Below are 16,654 nucleotides of genomic sequence, written 5' to 3' on the forward strand. Positions count from 1 at the left end.
CAACCTTCAAACAATCTACTTCACTCCATCTTATATTCGACTATTTAATAAATAATAATAAATATCAAATAAAGATGCTTGCAAAGGCTTCAGTTACAGGACCAGATGTCAGAGCAACAATTAAATAAAAAATACATATTTTTCCTCTTACCTGTAGTGCTGTTTGTCAGAACCAGCCTGCCAAAGGTCCAATCTGACCCTCTGGATGTCTGCGCAAAGTGTGAAATTTATTAATTAAAGAATTTATTAATACTCAAACCCAACCGATTTTATCTCTGAAAAACTAAACAGTAAATAACTCTAAATTTTGAGGACATTGTCATTATCCTTTGATTTATTGGGTTACTGGTAATAAAAACTAAATAGATAATTCCTGACACTGAATTTTCCAATTGAGGACATCTCTGACTATATACAGACACAAAAATCAAGCATTTTATTTGTATAAATTTAGAAATAGTTAAAGTTAAAGTTGCACATTTCCATCTTGAAATGACTTTAAGCTGAAAATAGCGGAGCTTTAAACAAAATAAAAATAAAAATAAAAATATTTGAGTTTAGGACATCTAAAACTACACACATACTTTAAATCAAGCACTTTACTGTATCAGAGTTTGTTAAAATGTAAAATACAGAATGGTTTTACTGGTCCAGCCCACTTGACATCAAATTGGGCAAACTAAAATGAGTTTGACACCCCTGGTCCAGATTGTTTGGTGTGAGTATGGGAGATATTGGCTGTATAAATGTCTGCCCTCTCTCCAATATAATGGAACTAGATGGCAGAAATCATGACCCGGTTACTCAACATAATTGGCAGACCTTGTTTTGAGCAGTTTTAAGAACGAACTACTTTCTTTTTACCAAACAACACCCAACAACTGTATCACCGTGCAGAAAGAAACAAGTATCTGCTGCTAGCTCACCTTTTCATGAGGTGTGGAGCAGCTGGACCCAAATGCAGGAGATTGCAGGCAACTGGAACTCAGGCAGATCTTTATTCCAGGTTGGAGCAGGAAAACAACAAAACAGAAGACCGCACGACCAAAACAAGGATCCAACAAAGACTGAACTGTTGTCTGAAGAGGGGATGAAGTGCAAGTGGAGAAAAAGGGCAGAGAAGTTCAAGTGAGAGGAATAAGGTGTTGAGGCAGAAGAACAGGGAGCTGATTGGATGGGAGAAAAATCTGGAGCACAGAAGGCCTTACGAGGCTGATGCAGGGCAGGTGTGTAGATGGGTAAATGAGGGAGAGGCAGCACAGGAACACAGGAGGGGAAGAGCACAGTACAGAGAAACACAATCCTTTTAATAATAATAACCAGCTGAGAAAAAACAAAGACACAAAACAACTTGAATAAGTCTGTTACAGATACTCAGTTCAGACTTTCCAAAAGGTCATCAAGACATTGACTGTGACACAGCTAGCACTTCTGAGCTAGCTAATGTTACAGGTCACCCAAGGAAAATGCCATTTATGTTTTCACCGTGTGCTGTCATGAGCATGAGATGCATGCTACCTTCTGCCCAGTGATACGTTTTGCAGGTACAGAGAGAAAATAGTTCCTACGTAAAACTGCTCACAACAAGGTCTTTGGATTATCTTGAGTAACCAGGTCATGATTTCTGGAAAGAGACATAGCAGCTGAGTTTTTCAAATGTTTTTTTTTGGGGGGGGCTGTTAAGCACCACAAGCTGAGTGCCATCTAGATCCATTATATTCAAGAGAAGGCAGACATCTCTACGGCCAATATCGCCAACACTGACTGCAACTTACACCAAAACAATCTATTGATGAACAGCATTAAGGTCAGAGTATGTATTTTTGATTTTGGAGTCAATTGTCCCTTTAAGCTTTAACTAGTTATCATGGTGGGGTTATGGAACCTTTCTAAATATAATAAGAAGACTCTATACAAACAATAAAAAATTCGGAGCCAGTAATTTTGCTGTGCTGCTCACAACCTCAGTCTGACCTTTGACCGTCCTCCTCCTAAGTCACTGTAAAAACACAAGCATCCAGTCTTTTTAGAATTAGACACAGACTGTTGAGAGCAAATCATTTTGATCCACAAGAGATCGGGCATGAGAGCTTTTCTTCCTCTGCGATTCTGGTAGTGTGTGAGCGCCCTCCTGTGTACATGGTGTTCAGCTGCATGGCAGTTCTAGCACTAACCCGCTGCTCTCTCTGTTCACTGCTAACAAAGGAGATAATTATGTCATGTCAACATTTCGAAGGTTGGAGGTAGGTGCAGCACGCTGTTTGTGAGTTACTTCACTTCATCTCTGCATCTGCTAAAGAGCTCTAACAGCATATCAAATGTAAATGTGAATACTTGCCAGTAATGGTTTCTGTTTTCATAATCATTTTAGGTAAATGGTATTCCTGAGGAGAGAAAGGTGGCGGAAGCACTGAATTTGTGACCAGTACCAGAGCTGACTTTGAGTTCATATCTACAGTATATCTTTGTTTTTTAAACATTTGTGCCAATCTGCATGTCATAAAAGTGTCTTAACAAAGATCTATCGTCCACATGCACTTACACATTGAAGAGTGAGTGTGAAAGAGATCAAAAGAGCATAGCTGATTATAAAAAAATACATTAGAATAGTTTGAAATGTTTGTAAATGTAAAAACGATGTATTTCTACTTGCTTTGCACAATGGACCTCTAAGAGGAAAAAGGGTTTTACATGGAAATGCTTTAGTTGTCATGTGTTATTAACTATGTGTAATGTGTCACATGATAATAAATTCTTTCAAAATACTTGAAGTAATTGTCTCAGTAATAAACAAGACACTAGTAACCTCTGAATGACATGAAAGGTATATTTTTGTCCAAAAAAGAAGCCCAAAAGCACATTTTATGAAGGTAATATTAACAATGTACAACAGAATAAAGGCATTTATAAATAATATGGATACATTTCACATTTTTTAAGACATCACAATTTTTTTTTTTTTACATGTAACATATTTCAAAGAGGCCCTGCACAGGGGTATAAATAGTTGTTGCTTTTACACGACCAAAAAAGATCTATTAAGGCCTGAAACAATTACCAGATTTATAGCTATTGATCAGTAAGAGACGAAGAAACGGATCAGTAAACTTCACACATCCATGGAAATTGAAACATGTAAATGCCATTCTCATCTGTATATGATGAGCTGGTTATTAGAAATTACAAATTTACTTGGCTCATTCAGTTTGAGAGCACAACCCGCACATCGTCCGATAAATGACACGAGAAGCCTTGAAGAAAGCTGACAGCAAATTGTTCCACTGCAAAGAAGAAATTCATTCTTTGTGGACCCATGTTTTTCTTTTAAGAAGAAGCCACATAAAAGTGTAAAAAAAAAAAAAAAAAAAACTATCGTAAAAGCATCTTTTACCACCCTATGATAGATGAAATATGCAACTCAATATTCATAAGCAAATGCAGCTCAGATCACACATTTTTTTAATCTGCCAATACCAAAGCTTTTCATTTACCCAATAAAAATGTGCTAAAGGTACAGACAGTATCTGCACTGGTACCATTTTAACATATTTCACTGCAAAGATGAAAAGAAAATGCAGGTCTTACAAAAAAAGTGCTAATCTCTTAATTGTCTGTGAGGATATATAGGCAAAGAGACATCACCCATTTGGAAGATGACAAAATATACAGTATTTTCCTTTAAGTGACAGTAATGTGTCTTCTCAGCTCAGTCAGTGCATTACTTTGTTTTTAAACGTCGATGTGGCCCAGATGCAAACAGAAGGAAAATGGTCATCACAGGCTACATCTGAAGATGTACTGTATGTATAAGTCACTGAGAGAAGCTGTATGTTCAAAGGCATGTAGTCCAAAAAAAATCACTCACTCATTGACCAAAATGTTCAATGGCTTTGACAGCAGAGGGAGGATGTATACTTGCGGCTATTCCTATGGTACAATAATATATTCAAGCCAGAGCATTTCCCACCAGAGCTAATAGGCAAAAATGAAAGGACAGAAGACTAAAATCGCTGCTGAAGCACTGCTGTATAAAATAAAGTCTCTCACTCTATCATACAAATATACAGACTATGAAGTGAATAATAGGACAGATGGGTGTAAAGGCTCAACCTCCGCAAAGCGTCTCTGAGGCAAGTGATCATCTATGAGATGCTGGGATGGGTATAAAATTATCTACTTCCTTCACAAACAGCAGTCATGAGCGCAAAAGTACAAAATAAAACAAAGCCAAAAAGAAAAAAAAACCTGTATAAAATATAAGCTTAATTTAAATCATTAAATACTGTACATATCACATAGAATTTCAGAGCTACAGCAGGTGACCACGGTACCTTTCAGCACAAGGCAAACATTTCTAAAGTCACTCACAAAAACATTAGCAAAAATATGTCGAGGGGACATTTTAACGATTGCACTCCAAATTTTGACTTTGACAGTTTTATGATCACCCGCGCCAGTTGTTGGTCCATATTTTGCATATTGAGATATCTATTTTAAAGTCACCAGAAATACTGTACAAAGTCATGTTGATAATAAAATGCAGCACAATTGATTTGTTGTAGATATCTGAATATGTAGATTATGGATCCACCTGAGTGAAAACACGTTCAATTGCTATCGCCATATGGACGGAGTGTGTGCCAAGTGATCATTTCAAGAGTGAGGTTATGATAAGAAGTACTGTATGTTACAAAATAAACCTCTTAGTAGTGGGTTTGGCTAAACAGAAGCAACGCTGCAAAAATTCACACAGCAAGCATTGGGGTTATGAAAGAGAGGACTTACATAAATCTCTAGATTTTAAAATGTCCTCACAGCTCTTCAATGAATCCAGATGATGTAAACGTTGAGCGTTTTGTTCTTTTTTTTCCTCTTTTGCAATTTGCACTTTGCCCTGAAAGGAGCAATGTTTTTTTTTTTTTGAGTATTTTTCTTTTATTCAGTGTGCGACTTTCACAGCAGTCAAAAAGTACAGACTCTGCTCGAAGATGGCCAACAGTTCTCCCATAGGTCCCTGTGTTGTCACGCAACACAACAGAGAGTCGTCTTCAGTGGCCACCAGTAGACTAAAACCCCGGGCCTGCTCCTGTCGTACATTTGCACCTCACCTCAACCCTCAGCAGGGGCTTGGCGAGTCTGTTGTGCCCCCAACCATCAAGAGGTGTCCATCAGCCGCCGTGTGTGCTGCTCCTGGCCAGCAGCAATACAAGCACACTGAAGAGCCCGACGGCGCCCAGTCTCTTCAGCAGGGCCACGCTGTCTTTGGGGATGACCACCTGGGCCAGTTCATTGGTGATGAGGGAAATCTCATGAGCCACACAAACAAAAATGAAAGTGCTCACCATGATGTTAAGTGAAGGGTTTCCTGGAATCAGGACCAAAATTCCCCTGGTGTCTGCAGCCAGCCAGATGTGGTACTGGCAAATGAACAGCTGGGGGAGACAAAGCTTGCTCAGTAGAATGTATTTTATGTGCAATTTCACTAGGTTTCCTTCAGGGAGCAACACAGCATCACACACACAGTCAGTGTTTTCCACAAGTGCATGCGATGTCCAGCTGACTCCAAATAGTAGCCAGCTGTGGGGGGTGTGAGGGGGCATTTCAGGTGTTCATCTTGTTTGTATGCTAGATCTTCAGTGTTTGTGATTTTATCGTGAGCCAAATTGTCTGTAGAGGCATCCTCCTTTCCAAAACAAACCCTGTGATTTAAACCTGTAAAAACACTGCCTAAAGCTTTTTTCGTTAAAAATCAGTGTCTCCCCGAGACGCTCTTCGGTGGACACAGGGAGGGGCGGGGGCGACTGCAAGCCGATTTGCAGCTAATGTTGACTCAGCTTGGTTCTCTGAGAACTTAACATTTGATGAATAAAACCCTTCATCCGATTAAAAGATATAGCTAAAAAAACAACCAAGATCTCACTGATGGTGACGTTGGCTGAAACAGGGGCGGATTTACAGTCAATGGCCCCATGGGCACAGATATGAAAAAGACCCCTCCACCTCTTCAACATGAACACTTTGTGGTGGTTTAGGCTCTTTTTGTGTCATTGTTTGGCATCTCTTCGTGGAAACAATGCATCTTTTTGTGGGTTTATGTCCGTTTGTAGTTTTTTAGTGTCTGGTTGAGGTAATTTTGTGTTTGGTCGTTTTGTGTCTCTGGTTGTTTTGTGTTCTCTGCACTTCCTTTGCATCTCTTTGTGGTTATCTTAAATCTCTTCCTGGTCAGTACATGTAAGTAAGGGCCACAGGGCTCCCTTTACACTTTAGCTTGTGCCTGGAGGCCCATTTGGTAATCCTTACAGGCGGCACTAATGAAAACGCCTGAGAAGAATTATCAGTAGATTTTGGAACATTTTTATCGTCATATTTTTTTTACTAGTATTTTATTAGTGTTTGCTTCCACATTTTATTACTCTTGCCTTATCTTACCTGAATTTGATGATACCCCTTGTAAAGCCCTTTTAAAGAGCAGATTTTTATGAACGACAATATAAATGAACATTTTATTATATCACTGCAACTTTACTGCCAGGCCAGTCTTACCTCTAAGGAGATCTTTCCGAACCATGCAAAGAATGAACTATATACAGAGCGGGCGTAGCCAGGAATGTTCCTGATGAGGATGAAAGCCAAAATCTGTGGACAAAGTAGAGCAAGGAAACACTGTATTATGACATTCTTATCATTTGAAGTAGCAGGCTGAATTCAAGGAGTCGTAAACAGTTAAGTTACAGAGAGACACACATGTCACTGAGTCACATGTGAGGTGTAAAATGTGCAATCCTGGCCAGCTTCCTGGTAATAAGCTCAACTACGTTCTCAAAGACTTGAGCTACTGCACTACTTCAAACAGATTCCCAGTGGGGACTGGCTCTACATAATAGCAGTGCTATCTTTAGCAACGAAAGAAGGCAACTCCCTTGTTGTTACACTCATATTATCCTGTCATGTGACAAGGATAACGACATCTCAAGGCAGCTGGAAAGGAATTGCAGTTAGGATATGAACTGTGAAACAACAAAAGACGTGGCTGCTGTGAAGCCAAACACACGAAAACAAAAGGAGAAGGAAAAACTTTGAATGGGAACCGCCCAGACATCAACATGATTAGTGATTAGTAGAGTACAGGAAATAATTGTGATAGAAATTCTGACATTTCTCTGAGAGTAAAAGAAAATGAGTTCAAAAGAAAATGGGAAAACGGATTAGGTTTTAAAAATAAAGACATCAGCAATGTATAATTGTATTGACAATAATGTGAGTTTTAGGACAACAGTTTTAAGAAGCAAAATAGTGCTGCATTTCTAGTTGTAATCTGTAACCTCCTCTCTGCAGTCTGTTCTACTCATCTATGTATAACGCTAATAAAGACTAAAGTGATTTAAAAAAGGAGCAAAAACAGAGAAAGGGGCATAAAAATCTTACCTGGACCACAGAGATGTAAGGATGCATCTCGTTGCACTCTGTTTTGGTTTTGCAGCTGCTGGCCCATATTGAGTAAGTCTAGAGTGATGGTGGGAAAGGATAAGTTAGATATCATGTTTTAATCCTCATATGTAACAAAGACAAGGAGGTGGTGGATTTAATTTGATTAAATTAAAGCAGTTTCTGTAATTCACAAATGCTTTGGGGAAGTCAAAAAAAAAATGGAGCTCTGCCTTGGTGCTACATTATCCATTCGAGATGAATATATTGTCACCACACAGAGTTGACACCGTTCCCATTCTGTTGACCTTTCTTAATAAAAACAAAAACTTTCTCACAACATACAAACACGGTTCTCACATGTTTACGAGTGAATCTTTTCTTAAACTTTTCCAAGCCACAACTCTTGAAGTAGTTTAAAATAGCCTGGCTGGATACCTCTATGACAACACACAATTTAAAGCAGGCTGCATTTCCATATGTGGATAGGTATGCAAACTTTGTTTCCCTGCAACCACTATTCTGCTGTGCAACAAAACATCAAAAGTTTCAGGGCAGAGCCTTTATCCAGTGTGGCTAGGTTGTGCCTCTTTCTTGAGCCATATATTTTGTCGTTTGAAAGCCTCAATTATTTAACACCCACTTCCTGAGCATTTGTGGACAAGCAAACTGCTACCTCTTGTGTTATTTGCACATTAGACAACCTGCCACCAACTAGCTCCATACGCCTGTGTGCATCATGTACTACTAGATGTGTCAATGATCATGAAGCACAGTAGTAGATTTTAAATTGGTCATACTTGGAATGATGGACATGTTCCAGGATTTTTACAGACAAATTTTTGACAATGGCTGAAACAATATATGTGAAAACTTTTCCTAAGCATGCAGTCAACCAAACCATGGGAACCGATTGTTGTTGTTAAAGCAGCTTTTAGGTGTGGCATGTCTATACAGTAAGTTTCCACCATCCCTGTGTGACAGCTCTCTCCTAAGCTGCTGCTGTTTCTTTACTAGCTGAAATAAGACGTGGAGAGGAAAGGGACCTGAAAGACAGAGTAGATGGCAGAAATCTAAAATAAGTCTAACCCCCAGCAGTTGGAGAAACCCAAATGTGAAGAGTCTTACTATGAAGGAGACGACAGAGAGGAAGAGGAGCAGGTTGGAAATCTTGGCAGAGAAGAGAGCCTCTCCTTTGCCCTCTGACAGCACCTGGCGCTTCTGAAGCACCAGATAGATGAAGGCAAATAGCATGCCATGTAACACCACCTGCAAAAGAACCATTACCACATTAAAACAATTCTTTCAAACTTTAGAAAATATGAGCCCACTTGAAAAATCACTGCGACGGATTACATTTCAAAGAATCTGTTAATGCAAAGACTGACTTTGACATTGGGGTGCAAATGGAGCAAAATGCATTTGACTTACAAATCGGTCCAGCTTCCATCTGAACCACCACTCGTGGATGTTTCCATTCAGCTCAAAGAGCTTGGAGATGGGCCACACAGAGAAGACACGCTCAAAGAAACCCTGCAGTCACAACACCAAAACATGAATATTAAATAAGCAGGGCTGCAAACACATCATGAACCTGGATAAAAACAATGAGTTAATAGAGTAGTAGATCTCAAAATAGGGACTGTCATTGCATTTAGTTATGACACATACACAGTTTTAATGTACATTTATCATTTTGCTTCACACAGGTTGAAAAATGCAGTTACAACTTAAGAGTAGGGCTGAGCAATATGGAGAAAATCATTTATCATGATATTTAACCACAAAGCTTAATATTGATATTGCAACAATGAACTTACTGAATTATACACTCATATTTCTGATAAATAAATGTCAGTAATGTGGATATAATGACTAAGTGGGTAAAAGCAAGGACAGTCTACTAAGTTTAGAAAATTACATCCCTTTACTGAAATGCTGCTTTTAAAACTGAAAAGCAACGACACTTAAGATATTACCATATCCAGAATCAAAGACAATTAAGTCTCAAATTGCAATCGAGTTATAATATGGATGTACTGTCCAGCACTCCTTGAAGCTATGTTACATTTTCTCTCACACTGTGCTGTGTCAAGACATTTCTGTCAAAATAATAAATCACATGAAATCAACATAAAAACCTGTAATATAATTCCATGTTAATGTAAAGTTTTAAAAACTCAAAACTAAAGTGTGGTTTCAATTGTGACTAGTGAGATTTTTTTATTTTAATTTACCCACCTGTGAATAGGCAAAGAGGCAGATGAACAGCAGGAGGCCCAGAAACTTTGCCAAGACCCCAAAGTGCCACAAACCACTGTCTGTTCAGAAAAAAGAGTCATCAGCCAAAATGTTTTTCAAAATGCAACCCCTGCTTGTGTAGAACTATTAAGTATTAATTTACAATATTTACTACTTTTTCTAAAGGTATGGCACAAGTGAGTTTTTCTAGACTTGCATCAATTCTGACACCTACTGTTGGCCTTCTTCTGAAGGATCTGAGGCCACATGGCCAGCGTGGCGTAGATAACGACAAACCAGAAAGTGACCAACGGGACAAAGTAATAGAACTGGTATGGTCTGTCCATTACGACGCACAGCACCACGACCAGGAAGTTAAGACGGAAAAGCACCTGGAGTGGAATGACCGTGAAACAGAAACATATACAGGCCAATCAATAATAGCATCACACTGATAATAGTTCAAACCAAATATCTGCAGTTATTTTATCTATAAATATGATAGCGTTTCATACTTAAGTTAAAAAAATATCAGCAACTGTACTCCAGAATAATGATGCTCTTTCACCTTATATAAAATGTGTTTATTGAGTGAAGAATGATTGCAGGATCCTGGTTAAAGTATAACTGACTGTATCCTCACCTGGCACACTCGATACAGTCCAAAGTCTCCTTTGAGCCAGAAAAAGGAAAAGTGTCCATAGCCAGTTTGGAAAAGGTACGCTGCCACCAGCACCCGCACATGCATGTACACCGGAACGAACTAAAAGACAGAAAAAAAAATGTAACGTACGCCTTTTTATCAAATATCAATGTGCACGACTTCAAAGCAGGTTTTATTTAAATTGATGTGCATATGAGAGATTTAGGACTCACAGCGCTGGCTCCAGATATGTGATAGATTAGAATGACCAACTGCATCCAGCCCTTCCACTCGTCTGTTTGCTCTCGGTTGAGTAATTTGGTCTGTTAAAACGAAACAAAAAAAGACATATAGGATTGCAAAATTAAACTTGGTGCATCATTATCAACAGCAAGGTTGATCTAACATTTGGGTACTTTCACTGCTGTGTTTCCTCGTGACTTAAAAACTCATGGATTTATTTCTGTGTTTTTCACACAATTTAAAGGTTTGTTAAACTAAGAGCTTAAAGGGAAATAAGATATTTAAAAATGGCAATCACAACACTAGACAAAAAAATGCAGCAATCAACTAAACCTGGCTCACTTTTCATCCAATCTTCAAACTACATTCACACAAGATGATATCAGTAAATCTGTCTCGTAGACAGGGAAAAATGTCAAATTTGAGAGAAGCATATCTTTTTTTTTTCAAACCAAGTTGGAACGTACTTGACATGATTTTTATGTTGAAACAAAACAGTGTCATTAAAAGCTGCAAGTATGCTTCGCAAAAATAAAAAATACTGCACTGAGCAGTGACTCCTCACCTCTTTGGTGTTCTCATTGTAGAACACTCCGAGGACGAGTATATAGATGAGAGGGATGAAGAACGTGGAGTGTGTGTACAGCTTCTGCTCTTTCATGAACACATCTGCTCTGTCACAAAGGTAAAAATAACCCATGATGATGCCCATCCTGCAAAGGGCCTGGAACGGCGCCTTTGGTCCCAGGGGGACAGCTGCAGTCGCTGGCTTCTTCTCCTCTAAGCTCTCCACGTCCGGGGGCACGGGTCGGCGGTGACGGTTGTTGCCGAGGATGTGGAGGACAATGAAGACCAAGGCTGAGCCCAGGAAGAAGCATGCTGCGAGTTTCTGGAGGAGGCTTGGGGGCTGCAACGTCTGGCAGCAGGAGCCGTCAATGGGCCTCAGTAGCTTGTTGCACAAAGAGTTCATGAGGACCATGGCTCCCTGACAGGAGGATTAAACATGGTGTGGAACGGATGTGAGTAATAATCTCCACTTAAATACAAGAACTTTTCTGTCACAATAGCTGAACCTGAACCATTGACGAGAACAATATAACTGCTGACAAATAATCTTAAATAGTCAGAAACCCTGCCTACCACATTCCTGGTGCCCTCAGGCATGTGCAAGCCGTCCTCTGACTTGGAGATCGTTTCAAGTGCAGCCTGGCGGGACGCGGCCAACAGCTTGACGCGGGACCTGCCGTTGCGCTTGCTGCTGTTGAGCACGTCTGCCGCCGCTTCATTGTACATCTCCAGCTGTTGGTTGGTGATCATTTTCCTGCTCTCACTCAACACTTCCTCATTTACTGGGTCTAGATGTGTGATGTTGTTTTGAGCAGCATGAACAAGAAATGAGATTTAGTTTAGAGGGTGCATGCACGGATTGGATGATATTCACAAAATTCTGCAATCACGTGTGAAATTGACCATCATGTCGGCTATTTGGTCAAAAATACTACTCGGAAAATTAGGATTTAGTGATGACACTGAAGCACCTAAAATACCCTGAAGCACCCAACCATCTGGACTGTGTGAACACTTTGGAATCAATGCTTTAAACAGTCGAGTCGCTCTAATGGTAATTTCATTAGACATGAAGTCAGCGGTGACATCAGAGACTAATCACAGTGCTGAAGGAAACACAGTAATACTTCACTAACCCTAGTGATATGGAGAATAATAGGTGCTATAGGACTTTACCTTGCAGGACCCAGTAGACCTCTGCGTGGTCTGCCAGCTTCTCCAGGTGCACAGCAATGGCTGTCAGGTTGAGTTTGTACTGCTGAAGCGTCTCGCTGCTGCCACTGTGCAACTTGATGGACCACTGTGGTAAATGAATTAATGGATAACATTAAGATTGATACAACTCAGTCATCACCTTGTTTTTTTTTTATCCATCATGGAATGTGCGAGCTTTGCCAAGCACTCAATTATACAGCTTACTGTTGCAGCTCCAACAATGATAGCATCTGGTTTTGCTGAACCTTCCTGCAACATGTGAGAGAAGTTGCAGTTAGAAAAGCAAATCGACACCAAAACTGTGTGATGGTGTCAAGTTTTTCTTCAATCAACAAAACTATTAATAACAGAATTGCATGCAGGGTTGCACATGCAAAGACCTGTCAAGCTTGACTAAACATTGTCACTGTTTGCACGGGTGTGCCTGACATTTAGTACGTCTGTCTCTGTGTATGTTATTTATGTGTGTATGTGTAACACCACGCCCTGTATTTCTCCTTGAACTACATCATGAACTTAAACATACCAGCAATCCAAAACAAATAGAACAATTGATTGTTATTATTAAGAAAAATGCTGCAGTTCCGGCTACACCTGTCCCCAGCCCTGAAAGGCCTAACCCACATACAACATCATTGGCAGGGATATTCTCTCCGACATTTGTCTCCCATGTACCCTGTAAAGTGCCTTATCCTGACCCAACACCTTCAGCATTTAAAATAATTTACATAATGTGTAAAGACATTACAACTGTGTATGGGAACTGCCAAAAAAGCTTAAGCTTAAAATGTGTTGTTACGGTGTTTTTAGGGTGCACCTAAATGAAAAAGGTAGCCGCGCCAGAGTGCAACGATTAGTAATACGATAGTAAAAAAACTAGTCTGGAGCCTTGTCATGTATACTCACGTGTGTCCATGATATTAAGCGCTCCCTCATTGAATTATTTGCCTCTGGATACCACAGGAAGTTCTACACACAAAAGGAAGAAGATGTTTCATCAGAGTATATATATTATGTTATTATTGACTAAAAAAATGATGTATATATAAAACACATCCAGGAATGGCTTACCACATTCACATTGGAACTTTTATCTTCAAAGCTAATGTCCTCGTGCTTCAGACATTACATGCAGAGAGAACAGGGAGAAAGTCTGTTATGTGAATAGTATTCCTGTTTCCTTGCTTGACATCAGACCAAAAATAGTTGTGGCTGCTGCATGATTGCCTCGCATTCCAGGACTGCATTTTTCATTGATGATTGTTTTTCTTATGCACACAAATTAGGATTAACTTACAATTTTTTTGTTCCAGTACATGTTTGTCAATTCTTTCTATTCAAAGGTTTCCTGTAAGTGTTTATTATAGAGGCTAAGGCCTCAAGATATCTAATGAAATCACAACCTCATAGACACTTGGAGGAAAAAAGGGTCACTGAATATTATATTTCTCCCTGAGGCCGAAGTGTCTGACGTCAGAGCAGCAAGTGAAATTAAAGGCCACATTCTCAATCAGTCATAATTAAATGTGGAAGTGTATGAGGAAATAAGTGTTTCTTATATGAAGACACAAGCAGACCCACATAAACAATTTGTTGTGAGTGAAATCTTAAGTCTGCTCTTTTAAACATGTCTTTAGTTGGAACCTTGTATATGGCCTCTACTTACAGATAATGATTTTAAAATCAGACAGACTTCCATAACCATTAGATGTCCACTTTTTTTTGTCATCAGATACTTTTAGTTAATAGACTCATAATAGACTCAATAGACACATGAGTGGAGAGTAAATACAGGAATGTCTGTCAATGTTTGCTCTTGTCATTTTTTTGCACGCAGTTGTGCCTCACATCTGTTGGACTGTATGCCATACACCATCACCACGTCTGTGTTTCACCCACGACTCATGCTACCACTGCTGAACAATTTCCAAAGACAAACATTCGGTTGACATGCTGCTTTCTCTCTTAATTACCTTGTTCCCATCATCTCTTCGCCCAGGTTCAATAATTTTGATAAAGGAGTAAAATAACTGTCTGATTCTTGAATCACCGACAAAGACCACTTGCTTTCCAGCAAGGCAGGTTTTGGCTTCACTGTAAGACAGAAATGGCAGTGAGGAATCTGACAATTGTACATCCAACTGCAGATAGCAATCATTCATGTGTTGGGTGGTTAATTACAGTATATCAGTTCTTAAAAGCAGATCTATTTACACAACGTCGAGCAGTCTGATAGTATCTTCTCAAACATAACATCAACCCTTAAACACACACACACACACACACACACCTTTCTTTGTATCAAGCATGCTGTACATATACCTTGCACAGTTAGTGACTTACATGCTTTTGTATTTGTGCATCATGCAGCCATAAGGCTGCCATACGTTCTCCCCCAAGTAACGTCCTCTGGACAGCAGCCATTCACATGAGTCTCCGCCTGAAGGCAAGACACAAAAACCCCTACAGTAAGACAAAAAAAACAACCCACACACACAGCTCTTGCTTTCACTCATAGTTTCTCTGTGCCTATGATTGAAACCCGCTGTCTCAATAGTACCCTGGCTTTTCATTCAGTGCTGTCAAAAGGCTGGTATACAATACAGAGCTCTCCTAGGGGCAATAGTACAAAATGGAGTCATCAGCAATTTAGCTCAACCATTAATCTCTCCAGCTATTCATTTGTGTGCAAAATGAATGGAGCCATCAGCAAATGAATTAATCCATAGAAACAGGCAAACATGAAGGGTCTGCGGGCTGGCGAGATACATGGGCATGTAGTGTCATCGCCAGGAAAAGCAGCTGCTCTCACTGTGTACACAGAGGACTGTGGCTCCTATTTCTTTTCATGACAGACAACTTTATGCAACACGGATGGGAGGCGGTTGTATGTCGTGCTCTTTCTTTATAACCAAACTCTGGGCTTTGAACCAACACTGTCACCTTTAGTCTCTGGGTGTGGGATAAGCGAAATGACATCCAACCTGTTACACCTGAAAATCAGTGTCATCTTTCATGAGCGATTGGTAACTTAAGAAAGACCTGAGACAGAAAGCAGTATACTCAAATACTATCCAAAACCTCTAAAGCCAGAGCTCGTTAGCGTTACACCACATTCCTGACAGGCTTTATTGATAATGTAGCATGTAACGTTGCAAAATAGAAAGTAATGGCGATTTAAATGGCATTGACTTAGCCTTCATAATACTAAAAATGTCAACTCGTTGTGTCAATAGTTAGCTGCATCAGCCTACACACGGCTTCCCCAGCAGTAACCAAGCGTGTCCTGACAGCAGCAGCATGTAAACACAGCTAAATGCAGTGTTAGCTTCATTCAGCTAAGCTAGCCCGACAAAGCCGACTTAAGTTCCTGCAGCTAAGTTACTGCGGGTGAAAATAGTCTATTTATGCACCCATCTATCTGCATAAATGCTTTCCCCTGTATGTCTCCGCTTTCAAAAGCAACACTGGATAACGGCTTCAAAGTCTTCACAGAGACACAAACAGCGAGCTATAGCTAACTAGCTAACATTAGCTGGTGTCAAGTGTTTCACTGGCTCTAACTTTAATAAACGGGAGACCACTTACCTCCATAATACCGCGAAGCTGTGTGGAACACGAGGAGTAAAATGACGACTACCACCGATATCAATTTGGCATTTTTGATGGTAAAATGTTGATTTATTTCGCGTTTGCCCAGGCTATAGGCCAGGACCGCCATCTTTGCTCCTCCATGACAACAAGCACCTGTGCAGTCTAACAGCGGCGCTCCTCCCTGCACACCATCTGCCCGGTCTGCCTCATGCGACACCGCCTCCTTCTCCATCAACGTACCGCTGACAGATGAAGATCAAAATTACTAAGATAAAACTCAGTATCACAATAAAACCACCTATTTTTCCTCACGCAGGTCGCAATCAATGTATCTGAAAACTGAAACTTCGAAGACTTCAAGGAAGTGATAAAAATGAAACTTCAGCCTTGTTGGAAAGAAGACTTCCTCCTCTCTGTGAGCGCCGACTGTGCGGTGAAGTTTTGCCACTTCTAATAGGGTGATGATATTTCAGGTGGGGCTTGTTGAACCTGTTGGTTTAGAGCTGCAAGAGTTCACTCGCATCAACCGTGTTTACCCCCCGGACAAAGGGTAACAAAATCTGGTGCTGTAGAATATTACAGCTGAAGATTTGGGCCATTTTGTTGAGGACAGAAGGACAGTGATTTAGATTAACTTGCTCGAATAAAAAAGAAAATAAAGTCTGCTGACTTTAGAGGAGCTTTAACTTAAAAAATGGCTATTTAGATTAAAATAATAATAATAAT

General features: G+C 39.9%; 3 protein-coding genes across 9 annotated transcripts in view; 1 reads left to right on the plus strand and 2 right to left on the minus strand.

Annotated features, from left to right (window-relative positions):
* The window catches only part of ppp1r9a (protein phosphatase 1, regulatory subunit 9A), a 90,129-nt gene extending 88,565 nt beyond the window's left edge, over positions 1–1,564 (minus strand). For 4 of the 5 annotated variants that reach the window (XM_042506342.1, XM_042506346.1, XM_042506344.1 and 1 more), the window contains exon 1: positions 152–1,564. The gene's annotated coding sequence lies outside the window, so the exon portion shown is untranslated. The remainder of the gene's footprint in view (positions 1–151) is intronic. The other variant, XM_042506340.1, reaches the window with a different exon arrangement.
* Positions 1–4,807, plus strand: part of sgce (sarcoglycan, epsilon) — an 18,432-nt gene extending 13,625 nt beyond the window's left edge. For 2 of the 3 annotated variants that reach the window (XM_042506351.1, XM_042506348.1), the window contains exons 11-12: positions 2,206–2,243; positions 2,372–4,807. In XM_042506351.1, the coding sequence (XP_042362285.1) occupies positions 2,206–2,243; positions 2,372–2,422 (89 nt within the window). In that variant the 3' untranslated portion in view covers positions 2,423–4,807. The remainder of the gene's footprint in view (positions 1–2,205; positions 2,244–2,371) is intronic. The other variant, XM_042506349.1, reaches the window with a different exon arrangement.
* Positions 2,814–16,340, minus strand: casd1 (CAS1 domain containing 1). The gene is made up of 18 exons (XM_042506347.1): positions 15,923–16,340; positions 14,678–14,774; positions 14,308–14,428; positions 13,406–13,450; positions 13,241–13,303; positions 12,539–12,583; positions 12,296–12,419; positions 11,693–11,907; positions 11,118–11,537; positions 10,543–10,632; positions 10,310–10,429; positions 9,902–10,058; positions 9,667–9,746; positions 8,857–8,958; positions 8,554–8,694; positions 7,426–7,503; positions 6,544–6,636; positions 2,814–5,432 (listed from the first exon to the last, which is right to left on the minus strand). Exons 1-18 carry the CDS (start codon positions 16,158–16,160, stop codon positions 5,169–5,171), a joined length of 2,493 nt encoding a protein of 830 aa, XP_042362281.1. The 5' UTR covers positions 16,161–16,340; the 3' UTR covers positions 2,814–5,168.
* Positions 16,341–16,654: the final 314 nt, after the last annotated feature.

The sequence above is a fragment of the Plectropomus leopardus genome, chromosome 18, assembly GCF_008729295.1.
Source record: "Plectropomus leopardus isolate mb chromosome 18, YSFRI_Pleo_2.0, whole genome shotgun sequence".
In the NCBI taxonomy this organism is placed as follows: Eukaryota; Metazoa; Chordata; class Actinopteri; order Perciformes; family Serranidae; genus Plectropomus; species Plectropomus leopardus.